The sequence below is a fragment of the Lissotriton helveticus genome, chromosome 10, assembly GCF_964261635.1.
Source record: "Lissotriton helveticus chromosome 10, aLisHel1.1, whole genome shotgun sequence".
NCBI classification, from domain to species: Eukaryota; Metazoa; Chordata; class Amphibia; order Caudata; family Salamandridae; genus Lissotriton; species Lissotriton helveticus.
In genome coordinates, this window is record NC_136071.1 from 1219228936 (window position 1) to 1219252643 (window position 23708).

Here is a 23708-nt window from a genome sequence, read left to right on the forward strand (position 1 = left end):
AAAATCCCAAAGCTGACCCCAATGACCCTAACAATCTCCGCCCTATCTCTAATCTACCCCTCTTCCCCAAAGCCCTTGAAAAATGCGCCCTCTGCCAATTGGACAAACACATAGACACTTTTAACCTTCTAGACCCCCTTCAATCCGGCTTCCTCAAAGGTTGCAGCACCGAAACCGCACTGCTTGACATAGTCGATGATATTCACTTAGCCCTGGGCAAGGGCGAGAGCTACCTACTCATCCTCCTTGACCTTACCGCTGCATTTGACACAGTTTACCACCCAACCTTACTCAATGCACTCAAAGATCGCTTCGGCATTAATCGCACTGTCCTTTCCTGGTTCACATCCTCCTTCCAACATAGAACCCAACAAATTGAAATACGAAACACCCTCTCTAAACCTACTTCTGTCTCCCTAGGTGCCCCACAAGGATCCACCCTTTCCCCACCCTTTTCAACCTCTTTATGGAACCCCTTACCCTCATACTTAAACAAACTAAAATCAACTATCATCCTACTCCTTAACACTACTCTAACGAAGATCCAAACATGGTTCCATAACAACCATCTTAAACTCAACCCTAACAAAACCGAGATCACCCTCTTCTCTACCAGAAATAACCCTCTACCCATCCAAACATGGATCGCTGACCTTAATGCCCTAAACTGCTCTCTCTCCCTCGCCGAATCTGTCAAATCACTCGGCATCACCATCACCAATAAACTCACACTCAACTCCCATGTAAAGAACTCAGCAAAAAGTGCACTCTTCACACTCCGCCATCTCAAAAAAATCCAACCTTTTATCCCGGCTGACGACTTCAAACTAATGATCCAATCTCTAGTCCTATCCAAAATTGATTATGGGAATGCCCTTCTCTCCGGAACTCCCAAAATCCACCGAGCCCCCATCAAATCTGTCCTCAACCTCGCTGCTAGATTAGCAACTAGCGGTAAATGTTTTGACCGCATCTCCCCTGCCCTCAAGACCCTTAAATGGCTCTGCATCGAAGGCAGATCCTCTTATAAAATTGCATGTATTACACACAAAGCCCTCTATCAGGACACTCCAACATACCTCTCAACTAAACTCAAAAAAGCTGGCAGTGCCCGATCATTGAGTAGCCCCAACACTCTTCTTCTCATACCACCTCTTCTAAAAAAAACGCATCTAAATCCCAATCCTTCTCTGGCAAGGCCCCAACCATCTGGAACGCCCTCCCCATAAACCTTCGATGCAACCCCTCCTATGACAGCTTCAAGAGAAACCTTAAAATTCACCTTCTCACAAATTTTTTGGGGTAATTAGATCCTTGGTCTCCCCCCCTGAGACTGTCCACTTAGTCCTCCCTGTTATATTGTATTCATTGTTTTCTTTCACGCTATATGCACGCTGCTCGATATGTTTATTTTAAATGACTCCTTCATTTTCATGTTTTTGTTTTATTTGCTTCATATATTGTTTATTGCTACTTTCCTGTTTATTCTCATTGTTGATGTGAAGCGCTCTGATACCCTCGGGTGTCGCTAGCACTATATAAAACCTTTCAAATAAATAGCTGTAATGTGCCATGGACCCTTCCTCACCTCAGGAAGTATGGTGTCTCCTTAGACCGGTTGGTTCTCCCAGGTACAGCCTAAACTCTTCGACCTTGCCTTGAACACTCTCAGGTACAGCCTAAACTCTTCGACCTTGCCTTGGACACTCTCAGGTACAGTCTAAACTCTTTGACCTTGCCTTGGACACTCTCAGGTACAGTCTAAACTCTTTGACCTTGCCTTGGACACTCTCAGGTACAGTCTAAACTCTTTGACCTTGCCTTGGCCACTCTCATACAGTCTAAACTCTTTGACCTTGCCTTGGCCACTCTCATACAGTCTAAACTCTTCGACCTTGCCTTGGACACTCCCGGGTACAGTCTAAACTCTTCGACCTTGCCTTGGACACTCCCGGGTACAGTCTAAACTCTTCGACCTTGCCTTGGACACTCCCGGGTACAGTCTAAACTCTTCGACCTTGCCTTGGACATCTTCAGGTACAGTTTAAACTCTTTGAACTTGCCTTGGACACTCTCAGGTACAGTCTAAACTCTTCGACCTTGCCTTGGCCACTCTCATACAGTCTAAACTCTTCGACCTTGCCTTGGGCACTCTCAGGCACAGTCTAAACTCTTTGACCTTGCCTTGGACACTCTCAGGTACAGTCTAAACTCTTTGACCTTGTCTTGGACACTCTCAGGTACAGTCTAAACTCTTTGACCTTGCTTTGGACACTTTGAGGTACAGTCTGGACTCTTTGATCTTGCCTTGGACGCTCTCTTAGCTGTCTGGAACAACCTCTCTTGGGTGCCTGTTGTAACCTACCTGTCTTTCTCTCTCTCCCTCTCTCCCCCCTCTGTCCCTGTTACACAATGGTTTGATCCTAGAACCTTCAGGTGAAGGCTGCAATAGAATGTTGACAGTCTCTAGCCCGCTCTGGCAAGCTGGAGGCACAGTTTACTTTACTCTGAATAAATAAAGTAAAGTTATTACTTGACATTGGTGTGGCTCGTTACTACACCTTGTTGGCGACCAGGTCGGGACGCTGTGACAGGGACAGCGCTGTGCCTTCCCCTGAAATTGCTACGTCTTGCTAGATGCCCGAAGTTCATGGGTGTTGATCTTCTGCCACAATGGGAGCTTTATTTAGCGGATCGGAAATCACTGGAGGACACTGGCGGTCGAACACGGCTTATCAGGAGTCCGTAGCTGTGCCTATCTCATGTATAGCCTTCAAGGAGCAGACCTCAGTGGCGCACAAACGCTCGGCTGATGTGAGGCAAGTGGACCCTCCGTTGTCAGCGGGACGAAGGACGAAGGTTAGCGGAAGCCGTCTGGGGTGAGGAATGCATGTGGCAAGCCTCGCTGAGTGATTAATCGGTGATCAAGCGCTTTACCGGACAGTCTTTTTTGTGAGGTGATCGTCATAAGTTTCGTGAGGTGTGCGTTGTCCTGCCTACTTGGACTGAAGTTCACCGTGGCCGCAGTGTATCTCCAGACGTTCTGGGATCCTGACAGGAGTACGAGTGTCAGTGCATTTCCGCGTATCCCTATCCCGGCAGAGACCGTGTTGGAGACGGAGATTCGGGTGGAGACTGGTGTGAGGAGAGGAGTCAGGCGGGTGAAGCCTATGAAGCATGCGGGTGTTAATTATTGTGATCGACGTTCCCTACTCCACAGCGGTGTCTGATGGGGTAAACAAAGTGAGGTTTTCTTTCCTTGGGGCTTAATTGACTTGATGAGCTGCAGAATCTTCGCGGTCCCGCTACAGGCAGCTCTTTCCTCACACAGACACCTCCTCAGAGGAAGTTCCCGCCTTCGGGTAGCTTTGACGGACACGAGCATAACCAGCAATAGAAAGAGGGCTAATCGTCCTAAGGTGGTGTGCAAGGGTTAAAGGTGGTTTTACACTCTAATTTTGAGCTTTTGAATCGTTTTTTGGGCATACTTGACCTACTCTAGGGTTTCCCACTGCGCTTGTGCAATTTACTGTTCAGACTTCCTGTTTCTTGGTGGGTTGGCAATAATTCTGCCATTTTTTTCATTTGTTAGTTGCCTTGGGTCTCTCACTCTTCATATATGGCAATGGCTGGAGCAGGAATGAGTCGACCCCCTCCTTTTCTAAATGAATTAGGGGAACCAGATATACCCTGGAGGAGATGGGAAGGAATATTCAAATCGTATTTGATAGCTATAGGTGGGGGCAACTTTTCACATTTAAGAAAGCAACATATTCTCCTACATAATCTGGGCATACAAGGGAGGAAGATCTATGAGGACATTACAGGAAGACTAGTAGATGACGAAAATGAGCAAGAGGTGGAAGGAACAAATGTTTACGAATATACATTAATAAAATTAGAGGCCCATTTTAGAGTGAAAGTTAATATAGTCTTAGAGAGGGCACAGAAAAAAAGATGAGAAAGTAACTTCATATGTTGCTGGGTTGAGAGGTGTTAGAAATGGGATTTCTGGTTGGCTAAGGCTTGCGCCAAAACCAGGCAGAAACCACCACTCTAGTCAGGGCAAGGGAGTTACATGCCAAGTTAACCCCTGCTCACCCCCTTGGTAGCGTGACACGAGCAGTAAGGCTTACCCCGGAGGCAATGGAAGTTAAGTATTTGCGCACGCACCCACCAGCAACAACATCCAAGGCACCCCACAAAAGGAACTCCACACAAGGTATATATAAAAATAGCCTTTGTATTACCAAACACATCAGATAGTAAACACAGACTTTACAATGTGCCAGTGGCATGGGCAGAATTTACAGGGGATTATATACATTGGACAGGGCCACATGGACCACTGTCAGGAATAAGCACTTTGTAGGAGTAACACTTTTAGAACATGGAACATATAATAACTGGCGGTGGGTACGGACCGTGCCTTCCACTCTGGTGGCGTGGGACAATGCGAGTGACCTCCTCGGCAGACCGGAGCGGGCGGGAGGCGGCCGGTACGCTACAAGCGCGCGGGCGTTTCTCTACTCCCAAAGGGGGCTCCGGGCTTTTTCTGAGGCTGGGGCGACCAAACTGTGCGGCTCAGAGGAGGAGGGGGGCAGGATGCGGGCGGCCCAGCGAAGCGGACGCGCCTCAGAGGAGAGCGGCGCGGCTCGAAGCATTTAGGGCGGCCAGGCATGGGCTGCAAAGAGGGGTGAGCGAGGCACACTGCAGGCGGGGCTCCAGCGGCACCTGGAGGTCAGACAAGTACTAGCAACTTGGCAGGGAAGGCACAATAGAGTCCACTGGACCTGGGACTCTGGTCAGGGGGCAAGCGCAGTATCAAGCCCTTGGAGATAGTTTTAAGCACCAAATAGCAAATGTAGCACACGACCAGTAACCACTGGTAAAAGGTAAGTACCACCTACGCATAAAAATACATTTAGGGGTATAGGCTAATAGCTAAACACATGATGCATAAGAACACATTCAGCGGTGTAGGTAAAACACATGATGCATAAAACACATTCAGCGGTGTAGGTAAGACACATGACGCATAAAACACATTCAGCGGTATAGGTAAGACACATGACACATAAAACACATTCAGCGGTGTAGGTAAAACACATGATGCATAAAACACATTCAGCGGTGTAGGGAAAACACATGACGCATAAAACACATTCAGCGGTGTAGGGAAAACACATTACGCATAAAACACATTCAGCGGTGTAGGTAAAACACATGATGCATAAAACACATTCAGCGGTGTAGGGAAAACACATGACGCATAAAACACATTCAGCGGTGTAGGGAAAACACAGGGTGTGCAAAACATACTACACACAGTACATTTCCTAACACCCAAAGCATTAGCGCATAAATCATATTTAGCACATAACTCACATCAAAGTCCAGGTTGCGCCACGGTGCCAATACCTAAACGTAGCAGCTGCCCACTACTTGCTGGGCAGCTGAGGACAAGAACAGGGCCTAAACGCTGCAGCTGGCACTAAGTGCTGCGCAGCTGGGGAAGGCCAAAGTAGGGCGACGGAGTGCGACTCACTCCTGAGTCCAAAGTACATGTCCCTAAAAAGAATACCTAAACGGTGCAGCTGCCCACTACTTGCTGGGTAGCTGGGAAGCAAACTGCGACAAGGGCTCTGACTGGCCCTAGGACAAGGGTGCGCACGTGGGAGCCTTCTAGGCTCTAGAAATAAACAAAGGTGCCCCACGTTGGAGCCCCACATGGGCTCTGGAAATCAGCTCTGCCCCTGGGAAGAACTGCGGGGGAAACATGGGCCCCTCAGGACAAACTGCGCCACACTGAACCATCTGGCTCTAGAAATACGGTGTCCCCAGGAGCCATCTAGGCTCTGCAAAAAATGGGGGTGGGATTTGTTGGAGCCAAGGGGCTCAGCACATCACTAATAACACACATGGCCCCCTGAAGCACTCGGGCTCCCTAAGTAACAAGCATTGGCCCCTCTGGGCCCATAATAGACAAGTATGGCCAGTCGTTGGAGCAGCCCTCTGCCGAGTGGGGCTGGTCTGTGCGAGGCACCGGCGCGGTGCCTCAATCTGGCGCCCCCCCCTCCCTCCAAGCAGCTCTTCTCACCGGCTGCTCTCCGGAGGCGGCGGGGGACGCTGTCCTTTCTTCTCGATCGGCCGGGGCTCTCCCTCACTGATGGGAGCCTCGGCCAGGCTTCATTACCGCAGCGGGTGGGGCTCTCTCACTCATGAGAGCCTCGCAGGCGGCATTCTCCTCACGGCACCCGAGTCCCGCCTGCCGCCAGTCAAAGAGCATGCCTGCCCGGCGGCGATCGTTTCCCCGGGCAGACACGAGGGGTAGGCTCCCTCGGTGGGCAAAAGAAATGTGGACACGGGGTGGGCACCCGTTAAGGATGCCAATAAGCGGGGTGAGCACCCGCGGAAATTATGACCCCTAAATGAAGACGCAGGGTGGGCACCTGTGCATGGGCCAAATCCATACAAGGCAAGCGGCCATAATGCAGGGTGGGCACCTGCAATAAAGTATGAAAAATAGCCGCAATGAGGGGTAAGCTCCCCTAATGAAAGGCAAATTAAGATAAGAGCACTTCCCTGGCGCTAGGGGCAAAAGGAGACTCACTCCAACAGGGCAACATGGTCCCAAGAAGTCCTGGACAGCAAAGATGGAGCAAGCAGCTCCCAACAAAGGAAACTCCATCAGGCATCCAGGGGCTGGGCAGGGCCCAGGGAGGCAAGCCTTCCCCTGGGCCCCAGCAGCAGCACGCCCCTGGTAGATTCAAGTCAGGAAACAAGAAGGAGAGGGGTTGGCCTAACGGCTAAGGCGCTCGACCTCGGACCTGGGGATCTGGGTTCGAGTCTCGGTAACGACGCCAAAAAACCCCTGTGATTCTGGGCAAATCACTTAATTTCCCCGTGCCTAAAATGAAAGTGTGTCCTCATGTAATGTAACTGGTGCTATGTAAAGCGCTCTGATAACTGATTCGGTTCGGTTCTAGTTCGCGCTATATAAAACCCCGCAAAAAAAAAAAAAAAAAAAGAACATTTTACAAGAGGTCCTAGCCTCTTTTTATGCACACAATTCTTTTGTCTAAAGGTGCAGGCAAGGGGCGAACCAGATACCACTGGTTCCTGAGCACTTTGTTTGCCCAGCCCCTCTGCCTATTCACAGGATGTCATGGTACATATAGAGCGCACTGTCACGAGACGGTCACCTTGCGGTGTCGCCTATGCGGCTTCCTGGCGCTGATACTCATACTGCTGTGGAACCCCTCCTGGCTTTCCCTGTGAAGTGTCCACTCCTGGGCACCCCCCAGGGTGAAGCCAGGCATGCTTAGTGCTGTTGGGGCCGGTGTGGAGGCTAAGCAAGCTATTGCCCAGAGTTGCAGCGTGGGGCCCGTGATTAGAATAGGCACCGAGGCGAGAATTAACAGGTCAGAGGAAATTGAGCCCGAGACCCCGCCGAGGCGGGAATCTAACCCTGGTCCCTGGCCAGAACTCTGCATCAGGGTCTGCCGCTCTAACCATTGAGCCACACTCCTCCACACAGGGTCAGGGACATCAGACACACCACAGGGGGTGGAGCCAGCATTGTGGGGGAAAACCCAGCCCTATTCAGGTCCCAGGTGCACTCCTCCCCAGCCATCAACATGCAGATCTCCCCTTCACCACCGGGGCAGACTCATCCTGACTCCAGGAGCCAGGCACACCAGCCAGCCCCAGCCAATCACAAGCCAGCACATTCACTGCACAGACAGGCCAACTCCTAGAAGTGGCACTTCCACACTAGACACAATAACGCCGCACACATCATCGCGCAGCATTTAATCACACGAGTCCGCACATACCAAACTCGCACCTGCACTCCCCACGCATCAGGAATTACCATGGACACACACATTCCCCATGCATTCCCATGGGAGGGCAGGCCAATTTCACACACGCACTCAGAGAGCGCACGCACTTTACACTGCGCCACAGTGCTAAAGTGCGCAAAGACCAGAAATCATTATAATTATGTAACACTAAAAGGCAAAACGTTTAGGGGTGAACCTGCCAGAAGGGGCAAGTCCAACAAGAGGCTTATCAGCTACCTGTGAGTTTGAGGTCCTAACAGATTCATTAATCAGGGACCAACTGGTGAGATGCAACAACGATACAAAGATTCAGGAAGAGTTACTCACAAGAAATCCTGACCTAGATGAAGCATTGAGTATAGCAAAAGGCTTAGAACACACAGCTTTGTGCATGAAAGAGATGAGCATTCATGAAGGGGAGAGCAGAAGTAAATTGGAGCAAGTAACACCTTCTAAGGAAGACACAGTATGTAAGGTGGGAGACAAGGTTAAAGAGGTACAACGCAATAAAACGGAAGGGTTACAGTGTTTTAGATGCGGGAGCCCAAATCACTTGGCTAATAATTGGAGGTGTCCAGCCAGAAATGCCATGTGTAGAAAATGTAATAGGAAAGGTCATTATTCTAAGGCATGCAAAGTGTACAGTCCTAAAGTTCATGCTATGGAATGTTTGGAAAAGAGGAAGAAACAGACCAAACGTATGTTTTTCAAATTGATGATGAAAATGTTTGTGAAGATATCAATTATCCTAAATGTGATATATGTCTAGATGGGGAAAAAAATCAAGTGTTTGCGGGCTCATGTTCACCATTCACTCTAATAGAAAAGAAGATATTTGATGAAAAATTCTCAAAACTTAATTTAAAGTTAGAGAAAGCAGATATACGCCCTTCTAGTTACAATAAAGAACCTATACCTTTAGAAGGGATGGGTACAATGAGAATTTCGTTCAAAAACAGAAACACTGTGGGAAAGGTGTATATCCCTACTCAAGGTTCAAGTCTCCTGGGGTGGAAACACCAGAGGGAGTTAGGGATCACACTAGACCCAAATAATAAAGAACAGGTCCTAATGGTGGAACCACCCAGGGTAGGGGCAGACTTAGTCAAGAAATGTAAGGATGTGTTTAGTGAAAACCTAGGCACAATGAAGAATTACATTCACAGAATAATCTTGAAGAAGGGTGCAGTGCCAGTGGTGCATAAAGCACGCTCAATTCCTTTGCTCATGAGGGAACCATTGAAATTTGAGTTAGAAAAATTAGTAAATCAAGGGGTCATCACTGAAATTGAAAGTGCAGCATGGTTGGCGTCCGTCGTTATCACAACCAAGGATAGGGGGCGGAACATCAGACTCTGTGTGGACTTGCGGGACATGAATGCCAACATCCTGGTTGACAGATTTCCCCTACCCCGAATACATGAAATGCTCAGTACCATTCAGGGTGCCAAGTTTTTTAGTGTGCTGGATCTATCATCAGCGTATAATCAAATAAAGCTACATCCGGAATCTCAACCGTTGACAGCCTTCACAACACCGTTTGAAAATTTCACATTTCTAAGGATGCCTTTTGGGTTGGCGTCTGCCGCCTCAGCTTTTCAAAGGGTGATGCAACATGCTCTAATTTATTTACAAAAAACAGTGGTCCCTACATGTGGACAAGATAACATACAAAAATCATTAATCATACACCTGATAAGTAGTATGTCTTTTATCCAGCCGGACAAGAACATTTATTTTAAATGTTCTGGTTGATAAAGTGAATTTTAAGAACCAAAAAAAGATAACAAGTGGGCACAGCCGTGACCCACAACAATCAAGACAAAACAACAAAGAAATGGCCAAAAGGGCAAAGCGAAAATCTGTCTGCATACTTGTGGTCAGTGCTACAGACTCAATCTCTTAAACATAACCATACCATTGCATCAAATAATATAGCATTATCAATTAGCATTATTGTTTTGTACAACAGTTATTAACACAATGCCTATTATCGCATTAACGGAGATCGATCCCATCGGACTGCCGTATTCGCCATAGCGCTCCGGCCATCACAAATTGAGCCATCACGCTCCTTTCTTGGCAAATCCATACAAACCTGATGGAAGCCCTGGACTTGATGTGAAAGAAAGCACATCTATCAGCGTTTACTCATCAGTATTCCTGAACCTACGAGGAAACCAACATTAATGCGATAATAGGCATTGTGTTAATAACTGTTGTACAAAACAATAATGTTGATAATTCTTGTCCTGATGATGATGTCACAAATTTAAAAAGGCATCGAAACGTCGTCGACTAAAAAACCCCATATGCAATATGATAATGCTATATTATTTGATGCAATGGTATGGTTATGTTTAAGAGATTGAGTCTGTAGCACTGACCACAAGTATGCAGACAGATTTTCGCTTTGCCCTTTTGGCCATTTCTTTGTTGTTTTGTCTTGATTGTTGTGGGTCACGGCTGTGCCCACTTATCTTTTTTTGGTTCTTAAAATTCACTTTATCAACCAGAACATTTAAAATAAATTTTCTTGTCCGTCTGGACAAATGACATACTCAGGTGTATGATTAATGATTTTTGTATGTTATCTTGTCCACATGTAGAGACCACTGTTTTTTGTAAATTGATACTGCCCAAGGTCCCTATGGCATACCTTTCGGGTTCCCTTGTCTTTGTGAAAGCAACATGCTCTAAGAGACTGTAACAAGACAATGTGTTTTCAGGACGACATCCTGATATTTGGCTCAAGTGAAGCAGAGCACAACGAAAATGCAAGGAAGGTCCTGGAAAAACTCAGAGTGGTGGGTTTCACAACTAAAGAGTGTAAGTGTAAACTTGGTTTCAGCTCAGTGGACTATCTGGGACACACTATCTCAGAGGAGGGCATCAAGCCGAAGATAGACCTAGTTAATGCGGTGAGAGATGCACCCACGCCCACCTGTAAAGAGGAAATACAGTCCTTCCTTGGATTAGCGGAGTATATGGCCAAATATATCAAGAACTTTGCAATGATGTCTCAACCGCTCAGAGATTTGATCAAAACTAAAAATATTTTCAGCTGGGGCAAAGAGCAAGAGTGTGCATTGACAAAAATAAAGCAAGCTATTATTGAAGCACCTTTCATTGGTAATTTCAATATGGAAAATGAAACCATAATCTCAACAGATGCAAGCAACAAGGGGTCGGGGGTCATACTCGCTCAACGAGTTAACAATACAGTGAAAATGGTCGCCTTTGCTTCAAGGGCACTTACAGGGGCAGAATCCAACTATTCAACGGTAGAAAAAGAGGCGCTTGCAGTGATTTGGGCCATTAAACACTTTGGATTCTATGTGTGGGGAGTGCCTTTCGAAGTACATACGGACCACAAACCTCTGGTGTCAATGTTCCAATAGAAACAAATGGGAAGCATGACCCCACGCATTACAAAATGGTTACTGGGACTTCAAGGGTTCCACTTCAGGATAGTATACATTCCAGGTCAACAAAATAAAGTAGCAGATTATTTATCAAGGTCTCCTGTGGATGGAGAAGAGGAGGAGAACATTAAAAATTAAGAGGTCTTAGAAGTAAATCTAGCGGCAATCACCAAAGAACAATGGGAGACTCATATGGAACAAGATGACGGTTTAAAGAGGGTGAAAAATTACATCCTAAAGGGTTGGCCAAACAAATGCAAGGAGCTAGAAGCGGATATACAGCCATTTTGGAATGTGAGGGATGAGCTATCAGTAGAAGGAAGCTTCCTCCTTAAATCAGGGAAATTGATTCCTCCGGAGGGGTTAAGAAACCACATCAATGATTTATCACATGAAGGTCATTTAGGCCGTAGTCTGAATAAAGCCAGACTAAGAGCTGAATATTTGTTTCCAGCAATGGATTGGGATATGGAAGAGAAAGTGAAAGATTGTCACGCTTGTAGCTTAAGTGACAAATCCAAAATAACAAGACATGCACCCATAGTACCAGTGGAGGTTCCATGTGCCCCATGGGATAAGCTTGGATTTGACATAGCTGGTCCGTTACATATGAAAGGCCCTCAGGAATGGTACATCTTGGTACTCATTGATTACTATTCCAACTGGATCTCACACAAGTTTGTGCATAACATCAACACGAAATCTCTTATCTCGTTCTTATCGGAGGTATTCTCAAGAGAGGGCATCCCAGCAACCATGATCACTGATAATGGGGTACAACTAGTCTCAGAGGAGATTATGGAGTTTCTGAAGGATAACTCAATAAGGCACATTCGTACTCCCCTGTATTGCCCAAGAGCGAATGGAAAGGTGGAATGAGCAAATCGCATGCTGAAGGGGTGCATACAGCTAGCAGTCAAGTCAGGAAAAGATGTGGAGAACGCCATCAGGGACATGATGTTATGGTCTTACCATACTACACCAAATTTAACGACAGGTCTCTCGCCTTTTGAACTATTAAGAGGTAGAAAAGCAGGTTCAAAGTTATCGCCTAATTGGATGGGATCTAAAGTACAGACAGTAGTTAACCAGGAAGAGATCAGCAGGAAAATCAAAAACAAACAAGACAAATATAAGAGGAGGTGCGACACAAAGAAAGGAACCAAGGAAAGGAGCTTTGAACCAGGACAAAGTGTCTACATCAGGAAACCAGCAAAGATTAATATGGGAGGTGACAAATTCATGGCTCCCAAGAATATCAGTGAAGTCAAGAAAAATGTGGTCATACTCAATGAAGGTAAAATGTGGAGCCAAGACCAAGTCGTGCATGCCCGCACAAGAGCTACCAACCAAGGAGAGGGAAGGTCCCTTTATCAGAGCCCCAGCTGAGAAGTGGGTAGGGGTAGGAGAGGAACCAGATCCCGTAACTCTCCATTCTGGCACAAGGAATATGGCATGTGTTGACTTGGGTTCCTTTACCATGGTTTTGCATTTAAGTTATGATATGCTTAAGGGTCTTCTGCGCAAGGCCTACATGTTCTTTTGGTTTTGGTCCTTGTGTCTCTCACCCTCCTATCTTCCTTTCCTTACTCTCTTTCCTCTTGCTTTAGGAAGGAAGATGTGTTGTAACCCACCTGTCTTTCTCTCTCTCCCTCTCTCCCCCCTCTGTCCCTGTTACACAATGGTTTGACCCTAGAACCTTCAGGTGAAGGCTGCAATAGAATGTTGACAGACTCTAGCCCGCTCTGGCACGCTGGAGGCACAGTTTACTTTACTCTGAATAAATAAATAAAGTCAAGTTGTTACTTGACATTGGTGTGGCTCGTTACTACAGTGCCAAGTCACAAAGAAGAGTAGCAGGTCTGCACCCGCGTAGTACTCCTATAAACAGGTCCCAGGCAAAGGTTTCCAGGCGCACTACTGTGAATGTCATGAGACTTACTACATGTGCTCCCATTGCCATAATGCAATTGTACCTGGTATACATGCATGTGCTGGGGATACTCTTCATGGTGTGCGAAGCGATGCATTCCCCCCAGAAAGGGAGACATTCCAGCACTTACTCCATGTGCTGCTCATGTGAAGGATGGATGAGGTGATGATGAGTTGATTATTTCTTCAACTATATTTTTGTTGTGGCCGGAGCTTAGTGGATAGTTTGACCTGGTGCGGCAGATGAGATGCACTGACTGGAAGGTTGTGGAGTCAGGAGCGGTGTGGGGCTGTGACCGTTTGATATGTGAGTGATGGCAACGCCTCATCCTGCCTGTCTTTTGTTTGTGGTCCAAGTCCTGCAAAGGATGTCAAGGACTAGCACACTGTCTGATGTCTGTGATGAAAGTTACCTCCCCGTCACGAGTCATGGAGTACCAAGTGTGGTCACTGAAACAAGCGGTAGTATCCGTTGCATGGGTTGGGGTCAGCGGTGGCATGGCTAGGCTGCCATGGACTCTATTACAATCCGACTAGCTGGGCCCCATCACTAAGGGCGTATATCAGTCTGTCAGTGCCCCTGACACTCCTCAACCTTCTCCTGCCAAGCCGTAGCATTTAAAATGCTCTTGCTTGCTGGAAGCAGATCAGGTTACTTTCACAGAGAGGGAGCTGCATGTTCAGCAGCTCCGTCACTGTGAAAGCAATGCCAGCTTCCGCAGGCGGTGGAGAACTGGCAGGGACCACTGGGCAATGAGGCCCGTGGTCCACAACAAGGTGGAGGCCCTAGGTCCGACCAGCGCAACCACAAGAGAGGCCGGCCCAGCGTGTTGCGATCCCCAGGGCTGAAATAGGCCTGGAAAGTGGGCCGCTCGGTACCCCTCCCTTTAGGTTTTACAATAATTTTTTTAAGAAGGCTGGCCCCCGGAGGATGGGGTCCTCTGGGTCAAAGGCCATGGAAGCCCCTCTCCCTAATAAATTACAAAACAAAAAGATAAAAACAACTAGCAAGTGGCCAGAGGCCCGCCTCCTTTTACCATGACACTGCAAACGCGCTCCCTGGAGCACAGCTGGTTGGGAAATTACGCCCTCTAGGTTGCTGAGGGTCCTTGAGGGCCAACACACCCCCTGCTAACCCCAGTAAGTCCCAATCAATGGGACTGCTGAGAGGACTTTGGAGGCCATGCCCCCTTTCTCCACCACTCTGCAATCATGCCTCCTGATGCAATACTGGGTGAGCGATGAAGTCCCCTTGGTTGCTGAGGGTCATTGGGGACCAACAAGCCCTCCTGTTACCTTCAGTAAGTCCCATGCAGTGGAATTGCTGAGAGGTCTTCGGAGGCCATGCCCCCTTTCTGCACCACTCTGCAGACGCGCCTCCTGGCGCCCTACTAGTTGGGGAATTAAGCCCTCTTGGATGCTGAGGGTTCTTGGGGTCCCTGAAGCCCTCCTGTTACCTTCAGTAAGTCTGACACAGCAGGATCCCTGAGAGCTGGTTGGACGCCCTTGCCTCCTATCTCCATCACAGTGGACTACTAGTTAAACAAGCAGTGGCAATGCATCGGTTTCGCTGAATAATAATAAGCTGCTTTTATCAATCACCATTGGGATCGATGAACGAGCTCCCTTACAAGTATCAGAGGAGGTGAGAGGATGGGGATACCACTCATACGCCCGTATTCCCTTTCATACACCCACTCCAACCTCCAACTTCCACACCACCATTCCGAAAACCATTGACACACCCACACCCATACTCACACTCTCACTCACTGTTTCATAGGTCTACACACACATCCCCTCAGTCACCCATACAGCCACTCACACAGCCACTCACACACTAAAACAGCCACTGATATATCCACTCATACAGCCACTCACACAGCCACTCACACACTGTCAATCACTCATGGAGCTAGTCGAACACCTAGTCACTCACCCTTAGAGTCAATTACACTGCCACTTACTCAACCATACAGTTACACACCCCGAGTTACGTACTCATACAGATAGTAACACATACTCACTCACCTGACACAAGCACACATTCACCCATAAAGACACTCTCACATTCACTCGCCTACCCATACAGTCACTCATATACCCCATCACTCACCTACACAGCTTTTGCATTACCCAGTTGCTCACCCATATACCACTGGCACATCCACTGACCCACACAGCCATACTATTACCAAGCTGTCGCTAACACCAGTTAGCGACAGCTTGTAGGCGATAGCGGGCATTTAGGGGCGCACTTTGCATGTCAGCGATAATTATCGCTAATGACATGCAAAGTGGGCGTGCCAAGATGTTAGCGACTGAAAACAGTCGCTAACATCGCTATCTCCTATGATCAACACAGGCGTTGTTTTGGAAATATTCGCGCTAAGCGCGAATATCTCCTAAAGCTAACGCCTGCCCTGACCAGTTCTTAGCCATGTCATCCAATGAGAGGTGGGTAACATGGCTAAGAGCATTGTCACGGTAATGCCTGAATATCGCTGTATTGACAGCGATATTCACGCATTTCGCCTGTTTTTTATCGCTCCTGAGATAAACCTTGCTAATAGCAAGGTATCTCAGCGATAAAAAAGGATGAAGGGCGGCGATAGTAATATTGCCGCTAAGCCAACACAGTGATAATTATCGCTAGTTGTTGGTAATAGGCCCCTCTATTTCCTAACTATAACATCCCTGTAATCTTTTTTTTTTTCTTTCTGTGGGCCAGATGTACGGCCATTTTATTTAGCGCCTCGCAATTTGCGACACAATGCGAGTCGCAAATTGTGAGGCACTAAATGAAATGTACAACAATGTGTTTGACACTGTTTGCAAATCCCAATGGGGTCGCAAATTGCTAGGCTCATTAATATTAATGAGCCTCTCGCAATTTGCGAGCCCATTGGGAATGCCAGCCCTCCCAGGGATGGTGGCCTGCGGGACTCAGCAGACCACCATGTCTGGGACTGCTTTTAAATAAAAGAGTTGTTTTTTTAAATGCCGTCTGTTTTACTTAGGAAAATGGGATGCATTTAAAAAAATTGAAACTTTTTTGTTTCATATTTTAAGGGCAAGCAGTGCTCCCTGGGACCACTGCCTGCTCCTAAAACATACATTTGCATAATTTTACAAAGGGGAAGGGGTCCCCTGGCACCCCTTCCCATTTGCAAATGCAGTACCACCTACTTGAAGTAGGTGGTAATTGCAAGTGTTTTGCGACTTCAATTGCGGTAGCAAAACATTTGTACATGGTTTTGAAATTCGCTATTTGGAAGGTAACGCCCCTTCCAAATAGCGAGATGCGAAATCTATTTAGCGAGTCGCAAAAAAGATGCGACTCTCTAAATAGGCTATGTACCTGTCCCAATGGGTTTTTGCATGCACAAACAGGTTTGCAAACCCGTTTGCGTATGCAAAAACGGGTCATACATCTGGCCCTGAATTTCTAGGGTTCTGTTATTTCTATTTCCTAACTAGTGGGGAAAGGTGACGGCCTCCCACGAGCTCTCAGCAATCTCACTGTGTGGGACTTAGTGAAGGCAGAAGGGGTTCTTGGTCCCCATAGAATCTTAGCAGACAGGGAGACTTCATCACCCAACAAGTAGTGTGCCATGAGGCGTGTTTGCAGAGTGGTGGAGAAAGGAGGGGGCCCTCTGATGACTTCTCAGCAATCCCACTGTGTGGGACTTACTGGAGGCAACAGAAGGGTTTGTTGTCCCCCCTCAGCAGCAAAGAAGACTTCATCCCTCAAAACTCAACAAGTTGGGCACCAGGAGCTGTGTTTGCCGAGTGGTTCAGAAAGGGGGTGGGGGTTCTGGCAGCTTCCCCCGGGGCCAGCATTCTCTAAATAGTTTTTTTTTAGGGGACGGGACTGAATGGCACCCTGGAGCACTTTAGCCCCGGGGAGCCCATCCCCTGGGGCCCAAGATTATCCAATGGTGAAGGGGGGGAACACATCCCTCTGCCCAGGGCCGATTTCGGGGCACGGGCAGGCTCAGCGGACCCACCCACATTCCTTATAAGCAGTGCCCCGTGGACATGGAGGTTGCGGTCCCTGGAGCTGAGGGGGCCACGCAGCACCCCCCCCATTTATTTAATTACTTTTGCCCTGGGGCAGTGGCGGTACCCAGGATGGGTCTACCTGCATACACTATAAACAGTCCCCCGGGGATGTGGCGGTCTACTAGGCTTTGATAAGTCCTATGAGGGGGTTCTGGCCCACCTTGGTGCTAATTAAAGACAAGCGCATGAGCCCATGCTCCTTTCAAAAAATATTTTTTCCACAAATTTGCAAATTTCACAAATTCATGGGAATTTTTTTATTTAAATGCTTTTTTGACCTTGCGGGTTCCCTCTAGGACCACAAGCCCAACTTTAGGGGGTCAGGGCATTCCTACCCTGCTACTTTTCTTCTTTTTAAAAAAAAAAGTTTTTGTGGGACTGGGCTGACACCTTGTCCTAAAATGGCTGCCGACACTTCCTGGTTGAAATGTTGGCAGCCAATAAGACCTCTGCATTTCCCTCCATGAGCTAGTCTTTTTTCACGAAGTCGTGGCAGCCACAGATATCACTAACTAAAAAAAAATAAAAAAATCTCAACAACCACTGAACAGATTTTCTCTAAATAACTGAACGTGTGATCTACATAACCAAATCCACCGTTCTGCCAAGTTTGGTGTAATTACATCCAGCGCTTTGGGCTGCAGCTTCTACTAAAGGTCCAATGAGAATGAACATGGAAAACACACCTTTGTTTGACCCCTTTTTTCTCAGCCCCGCTTGACGTATCACGCTGCAACTTTTGATGTGCAACAAGAATCAACGACACACCTTTTTAGAAACTTTCTTGAAGATTCGTCAAAGAGCGCCAAATAAATAGGTAAGTAAAAAAAACTCTTTTCCTATGGAAACATGGTCCTAACTACAACTACCTACTTTCGATCACCAGTAGGTAATATATATTTTCCCAGAAAAAAAAGGTTAAAGTAGCATTATATTTAGGTGAAAATGAAAGTGACAACAATAACAGTTTGAACTAAAGAAAACATAGAAATTCAGAAGTTATGGTTAGCTGAGCTAACTATATCTTGTGCCCAGTCACGCACTGCTTAGGACCTCACGTATTACATCACTCATGAGATGTTCTATGACATAATTTATGAGATCACTGATGACATCTCAAATGCACACTAACAATATATATTCAATAAGGAGGGTCCTATATTCCCAAGTCTGTGCTCTTTGTAGCCACCTCAGGTCTCTGCCCTAATACTTCCTCGCACATTCGCGGTACGGCTGCTTTTGTAAATCTTTGTTCCCGGGCCAAACATACACGGGCACTGTTTTCTTTGATTTCGCATAATACTGGGAACATGGACTTTCTTTCTGAGACCTGGGCCAGAGGGTGTGATAGAAATGTAAATGTAAATCTGTATTTGTAAAGCGCGAACTACTCACTCTTACGGGTCTTAAGGCACTGGGGGCCGTCGTGGAAACTAAGTGAGCTCTTGCCCAGAGTCACATGGTGCTAAGCTGAGCTGCTGCCGGAGCCGGGGATTGAACCGTGAACCCTGTGCTTTGAAGTCAGCTGCCCTGGCCTCTACACCACACCTCTCCACAGAGACATCCCTGACAGGTAGACCATTCTTTGTGGAGAGAGGAAGTAGAGTTCTGGGGAGGCGCTGCCTTAGTCATTAAACGTGTAATTCAAGAGCCTGCCCTGAAGGAAGTGAGGGTGTCTTGCACCTCCAAATAATAACAATTTAAATAATGTGTTTGTGTTCATCTGTGGAGTTCCCCTGGTCCCTGAAGCATTTTCAGAGGATGTTGTGGATCTGGCTTGTGCAATTGTCTTCAAGGGAGAAAAGATAATTGTCTTGGGGGTTAGTTTGATATTTGGGTAGAAGCAAAACATAACAACCTTTAAAACTACCTGTTGGAAGCTTTGTCAGGATTGAAACTCAGACAGAAAGTCTCTGGGCGGGCACTCAAGGCAGGGCACTCAAGGCAGGGCACACAAGGCAGGCACACAAGGCAGGGCACACAAGGCAGGCACACAAGGCAGGGCACACAAGGCAGGGCACACAAGGCAGGGCACACAAGGCAGGGCACACAAGGCAGGGCACACAAGGCAGGGCACTCAAGGCAGGCACACAAGGCAGGGCACACAAGGCAGGGCACACAAGGCAGGGCACACAAGGCAGGCACACAAGGCAGGGCACACAAGGCAGGGCACACAAGGCAGGGCACACAAGGCAGGGCACACAAGGCAGGGCACTCAAGGCAGGCACACAAGGCAGGGCACACAAGGCAGGGCACACAAGGCAGGGCACACAAGGCAGGCACTCAAGGCAGGCTTTCAAGGCAGGGTACTCAAGGCAGGGCACTCAAGGCAGGGCACTCAAGGCAGGGCACACAAGGCAGGGCACTCAAGGCAGGGCACTCAAGGCAGGGCACTCAAGGCAGGGCACTCAAGGCAGGGCACTCAAGGCAGGGCACACAAGGCAGGGCACTCAAGGCAGGGCACTCAAGGCAGGGCACTCAAGGCAGGGCACTCAAGGCAGGGCACTCAAGGCAGGGCACTCAAGGCAGGGCACACAAGGCAGGGCACTCAAGGCAGGCACACAAGGCAGGGCACTCAAGGCAGGCACTCAAGGCAGGCACACAAGGCAGGGCACTCAAGGCAGGGCACTCAAGGCAGGCACACAAGGCAGGGCACTCAAGGCAGGGCACTCAAGGCAGGCACACAAGGCAGGGCACTCAAGGCAGGGCACTCAAGGCAGGCACACAAGGCAGGGCACTCAAGGCAGGGCACACAAGGCAGGGCACTCAAGGAGGGCACACAAGGCAGGGCACTCAAGGCAGGGCACTCAAGGCAGGGCACACAAGGCAGGCACACAAGGCAGGGCACACAAGGCAGGGCACACAAGGCAGGGCGCGCAATGGGTCTTATATGCTCTGTGCCAGGTCTAGTCACGTTAGCTCACACACTCCCTCCTCCTTGGACCCGCCTTAATACCTTCTAATATAAAACTCCCCTAGAAGCAGAGCACCTCCTTTCAGTCGACCTCACTGGGCCCTCTTGTGCCTGGGATCAGTTAGATCCTGTCTTTGCATTGAACCACTACTGAGTCTCCTCCACTCCCTCAGGGGAACCAGACACTTTGTACATAAACTTTAGCTCTTGTCTGTCAATTACTTTTAATCTGTTTATCCCCAGGAGGAAGAATGAAACCAGGTGATGCTACTGCTAATCCATGGTTTTCGTACACATTAAGCAGCATGTTTACGAGGTATGCATCACATGTGTACCACGCACAGTGGTACGTGCGTGACGCAAGCCTTTAAGTCAGATTTATGAATCCAGGCAAAGCCACTTTGCGTGGCCTTGAAAGGCTTAAAACATCTGCAGTAAGACAACGCAGTGCACAATGCTGCGTTGCCTCACTCTGCGCAAGGGAGGTGTGCTATGGGCGTTGACAACGCAGTGCACAATGCTGCGTTGCCTCACTCTGCGCAAGGGAGGTGCTCTATTGGCGTTGACAACGCAGTGCACAATGCTGCGTTGCCTCACTCTGCGCAAGGGAGGTGTGCTATGGGCGTTGACAACGCAGTGCACAATGCTGCGTTGCCTCACTCTGCGCAAGGGAGGTGTGCTATTGGCGTTGACAACGCAGTGCACAATGCTGCGTTGCCTCACTCTGCGCAAGGGAGGTGTGCTATGGGCGTTGACAACGCAGTGCACAATGCTGCGTTGCCTCACTCTGCGCAAGGGAGGTGCTCTATTGGCGTTGACAACGCAGTGCACAATGCTGCGTTGCCTCACTCTGCGCAAGGGAGGTGTGCTATGGGCGTTGACAACGCAGTGCACAATGCTGCGTTGCCTCACTCTGCGCAAGGGAGGTGTGCTATTGGCGTTGACAACGCAGTGCACAATGCTGCGTTGCCTCACTCTGCGCAAGGGAGGTGTGCTATGGGCGTTGACAACGCAGTGCACAATGCTGCGTTGCCTCACTCTGCGCAAGGGAGGTGCTCTATTGGCGTTGACAACGCAGTGCACAATGCTGCGTTGCCTCACTCTGCGCAAGGGAGGTGTGCTATTGGCGTTGCGGTGGGTTTTCCCACTCAACTCCCACGGTTTCTGACGCATTCTCAGATTTACAAGGACTTGCAAACCTGGGAAAACACTAAAACCTTACGCCTTCCCAGGGGAGACGTAATGATGAGAAATATCTTTATTTCTCCTTGTTTTTCCTCTGTCTGTGTGTGCTGCATGCTGTGAAGAGAAGAATGCCTCTCAGGATTGTTTTTGTGCAGGAGGTTACCCCTTCCAGGGTATTTAGGGCTCCACATTGCCCCATATTTGCAAACTGACGGATCGGGCCCAATGCGTCCGCTTGTGCAGGTCTGCGCCATATTATACCTGCACTGTGTATAATGTATGCAGGGGGGGGGCGTTCCCTCATAAAAAGCCGCTTAGGACTGACGCAGTGAAATTTACCAGTTTTCACTGCTTCACTCTAAGCCTTGAATGTGTCAACATTCCTATACCTCTTCAAAACAGGCGTAGGAATTGACGCCCTGGCTTTACCATGGGAATCACCTGTGTTTATTGCTGTAGTTGCCTCAGTCCTATGACCAACGACAGCAATGCGCCACTTTTGAGCTCACAGAAGCGTCAGCATTTCTAACGCATCCCTGGATCCCCGCACCAAGGAGCCCTGTCCGACGCGAGCGCAAGACATTTGGCACATTGCTGCCGATGTGTCAGTTCTTGTAAATATGCCCCTCAGTTCAGAGATGCTGGTTAATGGAACGTTGATCAGAACTCATGAGTAATACGTGGACGGTAGGCAGTCTACTATTGCTCTTGGGGTAGCGTGGTGCTCCTCGAGTGGACGGGAGGCAGTCTACTATTGCTCTTGGGGTAGCGTGCTGCTCCTCGAGTGGACGGGAGGCAGTCTACTATTGCTCTTGGCGTAGCGTGGTGCTCCTCGAGTGGACGGGAGGCGGTCTACTATTGCTCTTGGCGTAACGTGGTGCTCCTCGAGTGGACGGGAGGCGGTCTACTATTGCTCTTGGCGTAGCGTGGTGCTCCTCGAGTGGACGGGAGGCGGTCTACTATTGCTCTTGGCGTAGCGTGGTGCTCCTCGAGTGGACGGTAGGCAGTCTACTATAGCTCTTGGCGTAGCGTGGTGCTCCTCAACAAAACATCAGCACTAGGTTTCTGTCTGCGTGTTACTCTCAGGGCCGGCACTTTCATGAGTAATATTCCCAGATTAAAGTGAGTCTCATCACTAATTCAGAGACACACTAGCTAGCTTCAGGACTACTCACAGGACAGACTGACCCATCAGCAATACTCCCAAGAAGGACTGTCCAACCCCAGCAAACCTCCCTGTTAGGACTGATCTTTTCAGTTCTGACTCCAGGGAATACAGGGGCATATTACCAAGGGTGGTGATAGGCAATTATCGCCGGTTTAGGCGGCGATAATTCAATCGCTCTATTAGCAAGCTGTCGCTAACTGATGTTAGCGACAGCTTTTAGGCGATAGCGAGCGGTTTGGGGCCCGCTTTGCATGTCAGCGATATTTATCGCTAATGACCTGCAAAGTGGGCGTACCCAACCTGTTAGCGACTGAAAGCAGTCACTAACGTCGCTATCGTCTATTAGCATGGCAGGCGTACCGATGGAAATATTCCTGCTATCGCCAAAAACTAACGCCTGCCAGTTCTTAGCCATGTTATCCAATGGGAGGTGGATAACATGGCTAAGAGCATTACATCGCTAATGCGTGAATATCGCTGTATTCTAGGCGATATTCACGCATTTCGCCTGATTTTTATACGCTTTTGAGATAAACCTTCCTAATAGCAAGTTATCTCAGCGATAAAAACCGGTGATGCGCGGCGATAAAAATATTGCCGCTAACCCTACTTAGTGATAAATATCGCTATTTGTTGGTAATATGCCCCACAGGTTTCCATCCAAAGCACTCCCAGTTGTGGAGTGGGCGCCATCATGAACACTCCCAAAGCAGGCTGGGTCTCCCCAGTAGCAGAGCGGGTGTAGTAGACATGCTCGTCTTGGTTGGGGTTAGTTCAACGTGCTGATTCCTTCTTCTTCTCTTCCTCTTCCAGGTCTCGCATCAGAGCTGCCATCCCTCATGGCTTACAGGACCTCAACGTCATTCAGTGTTCAAGTGAGTCTTCTTTCTTAATGTATCCATTTTTATTGATTTTATTGTTTGATATACAAATACAAGCAAAAAAGAGCAGAGAAAATAGAGTGGGGAGGCTGCAATGCCATTGTCTTCGGAGGGAATGGAAAAATAAGGCACAATGCTGAGGTAAGTCGAGCAAAAGTGTCCGTAATAGGAACTGAACATGAGGAAATTAGTACATTGCGGAAGCGATCTCCCCAAAATCACGCGGACCCAGCAATGTGGGTAAAGTTTTTCTCAGATCAATATGCAGACAAAGACAACATGGGCTACAAA

General features: G+C 48.3%; 1 protein-coding gene across 1 annotated transcript in view; it reads left to right on the forward strand.

The window, feature by feature from the left end:
• LOC144785703 (NXPE family member 4-like) overlaps positions 1 to 23708 on the forward strand; it is a 162520-nt gene that overhangs the window by 97092 nt on the left and 41720 nt on the right. The window contains exon 7 of the mRNA XM_078664489.1: positions 23350 to 23411. Within this exon, the coding sequence (XP_078520615.1) occupies positions 23350 to 23411 (62 nt within the window). The remainder of the gene's footprint in view (positions 1 to 23349; positions 23412 to 23708) is intronic.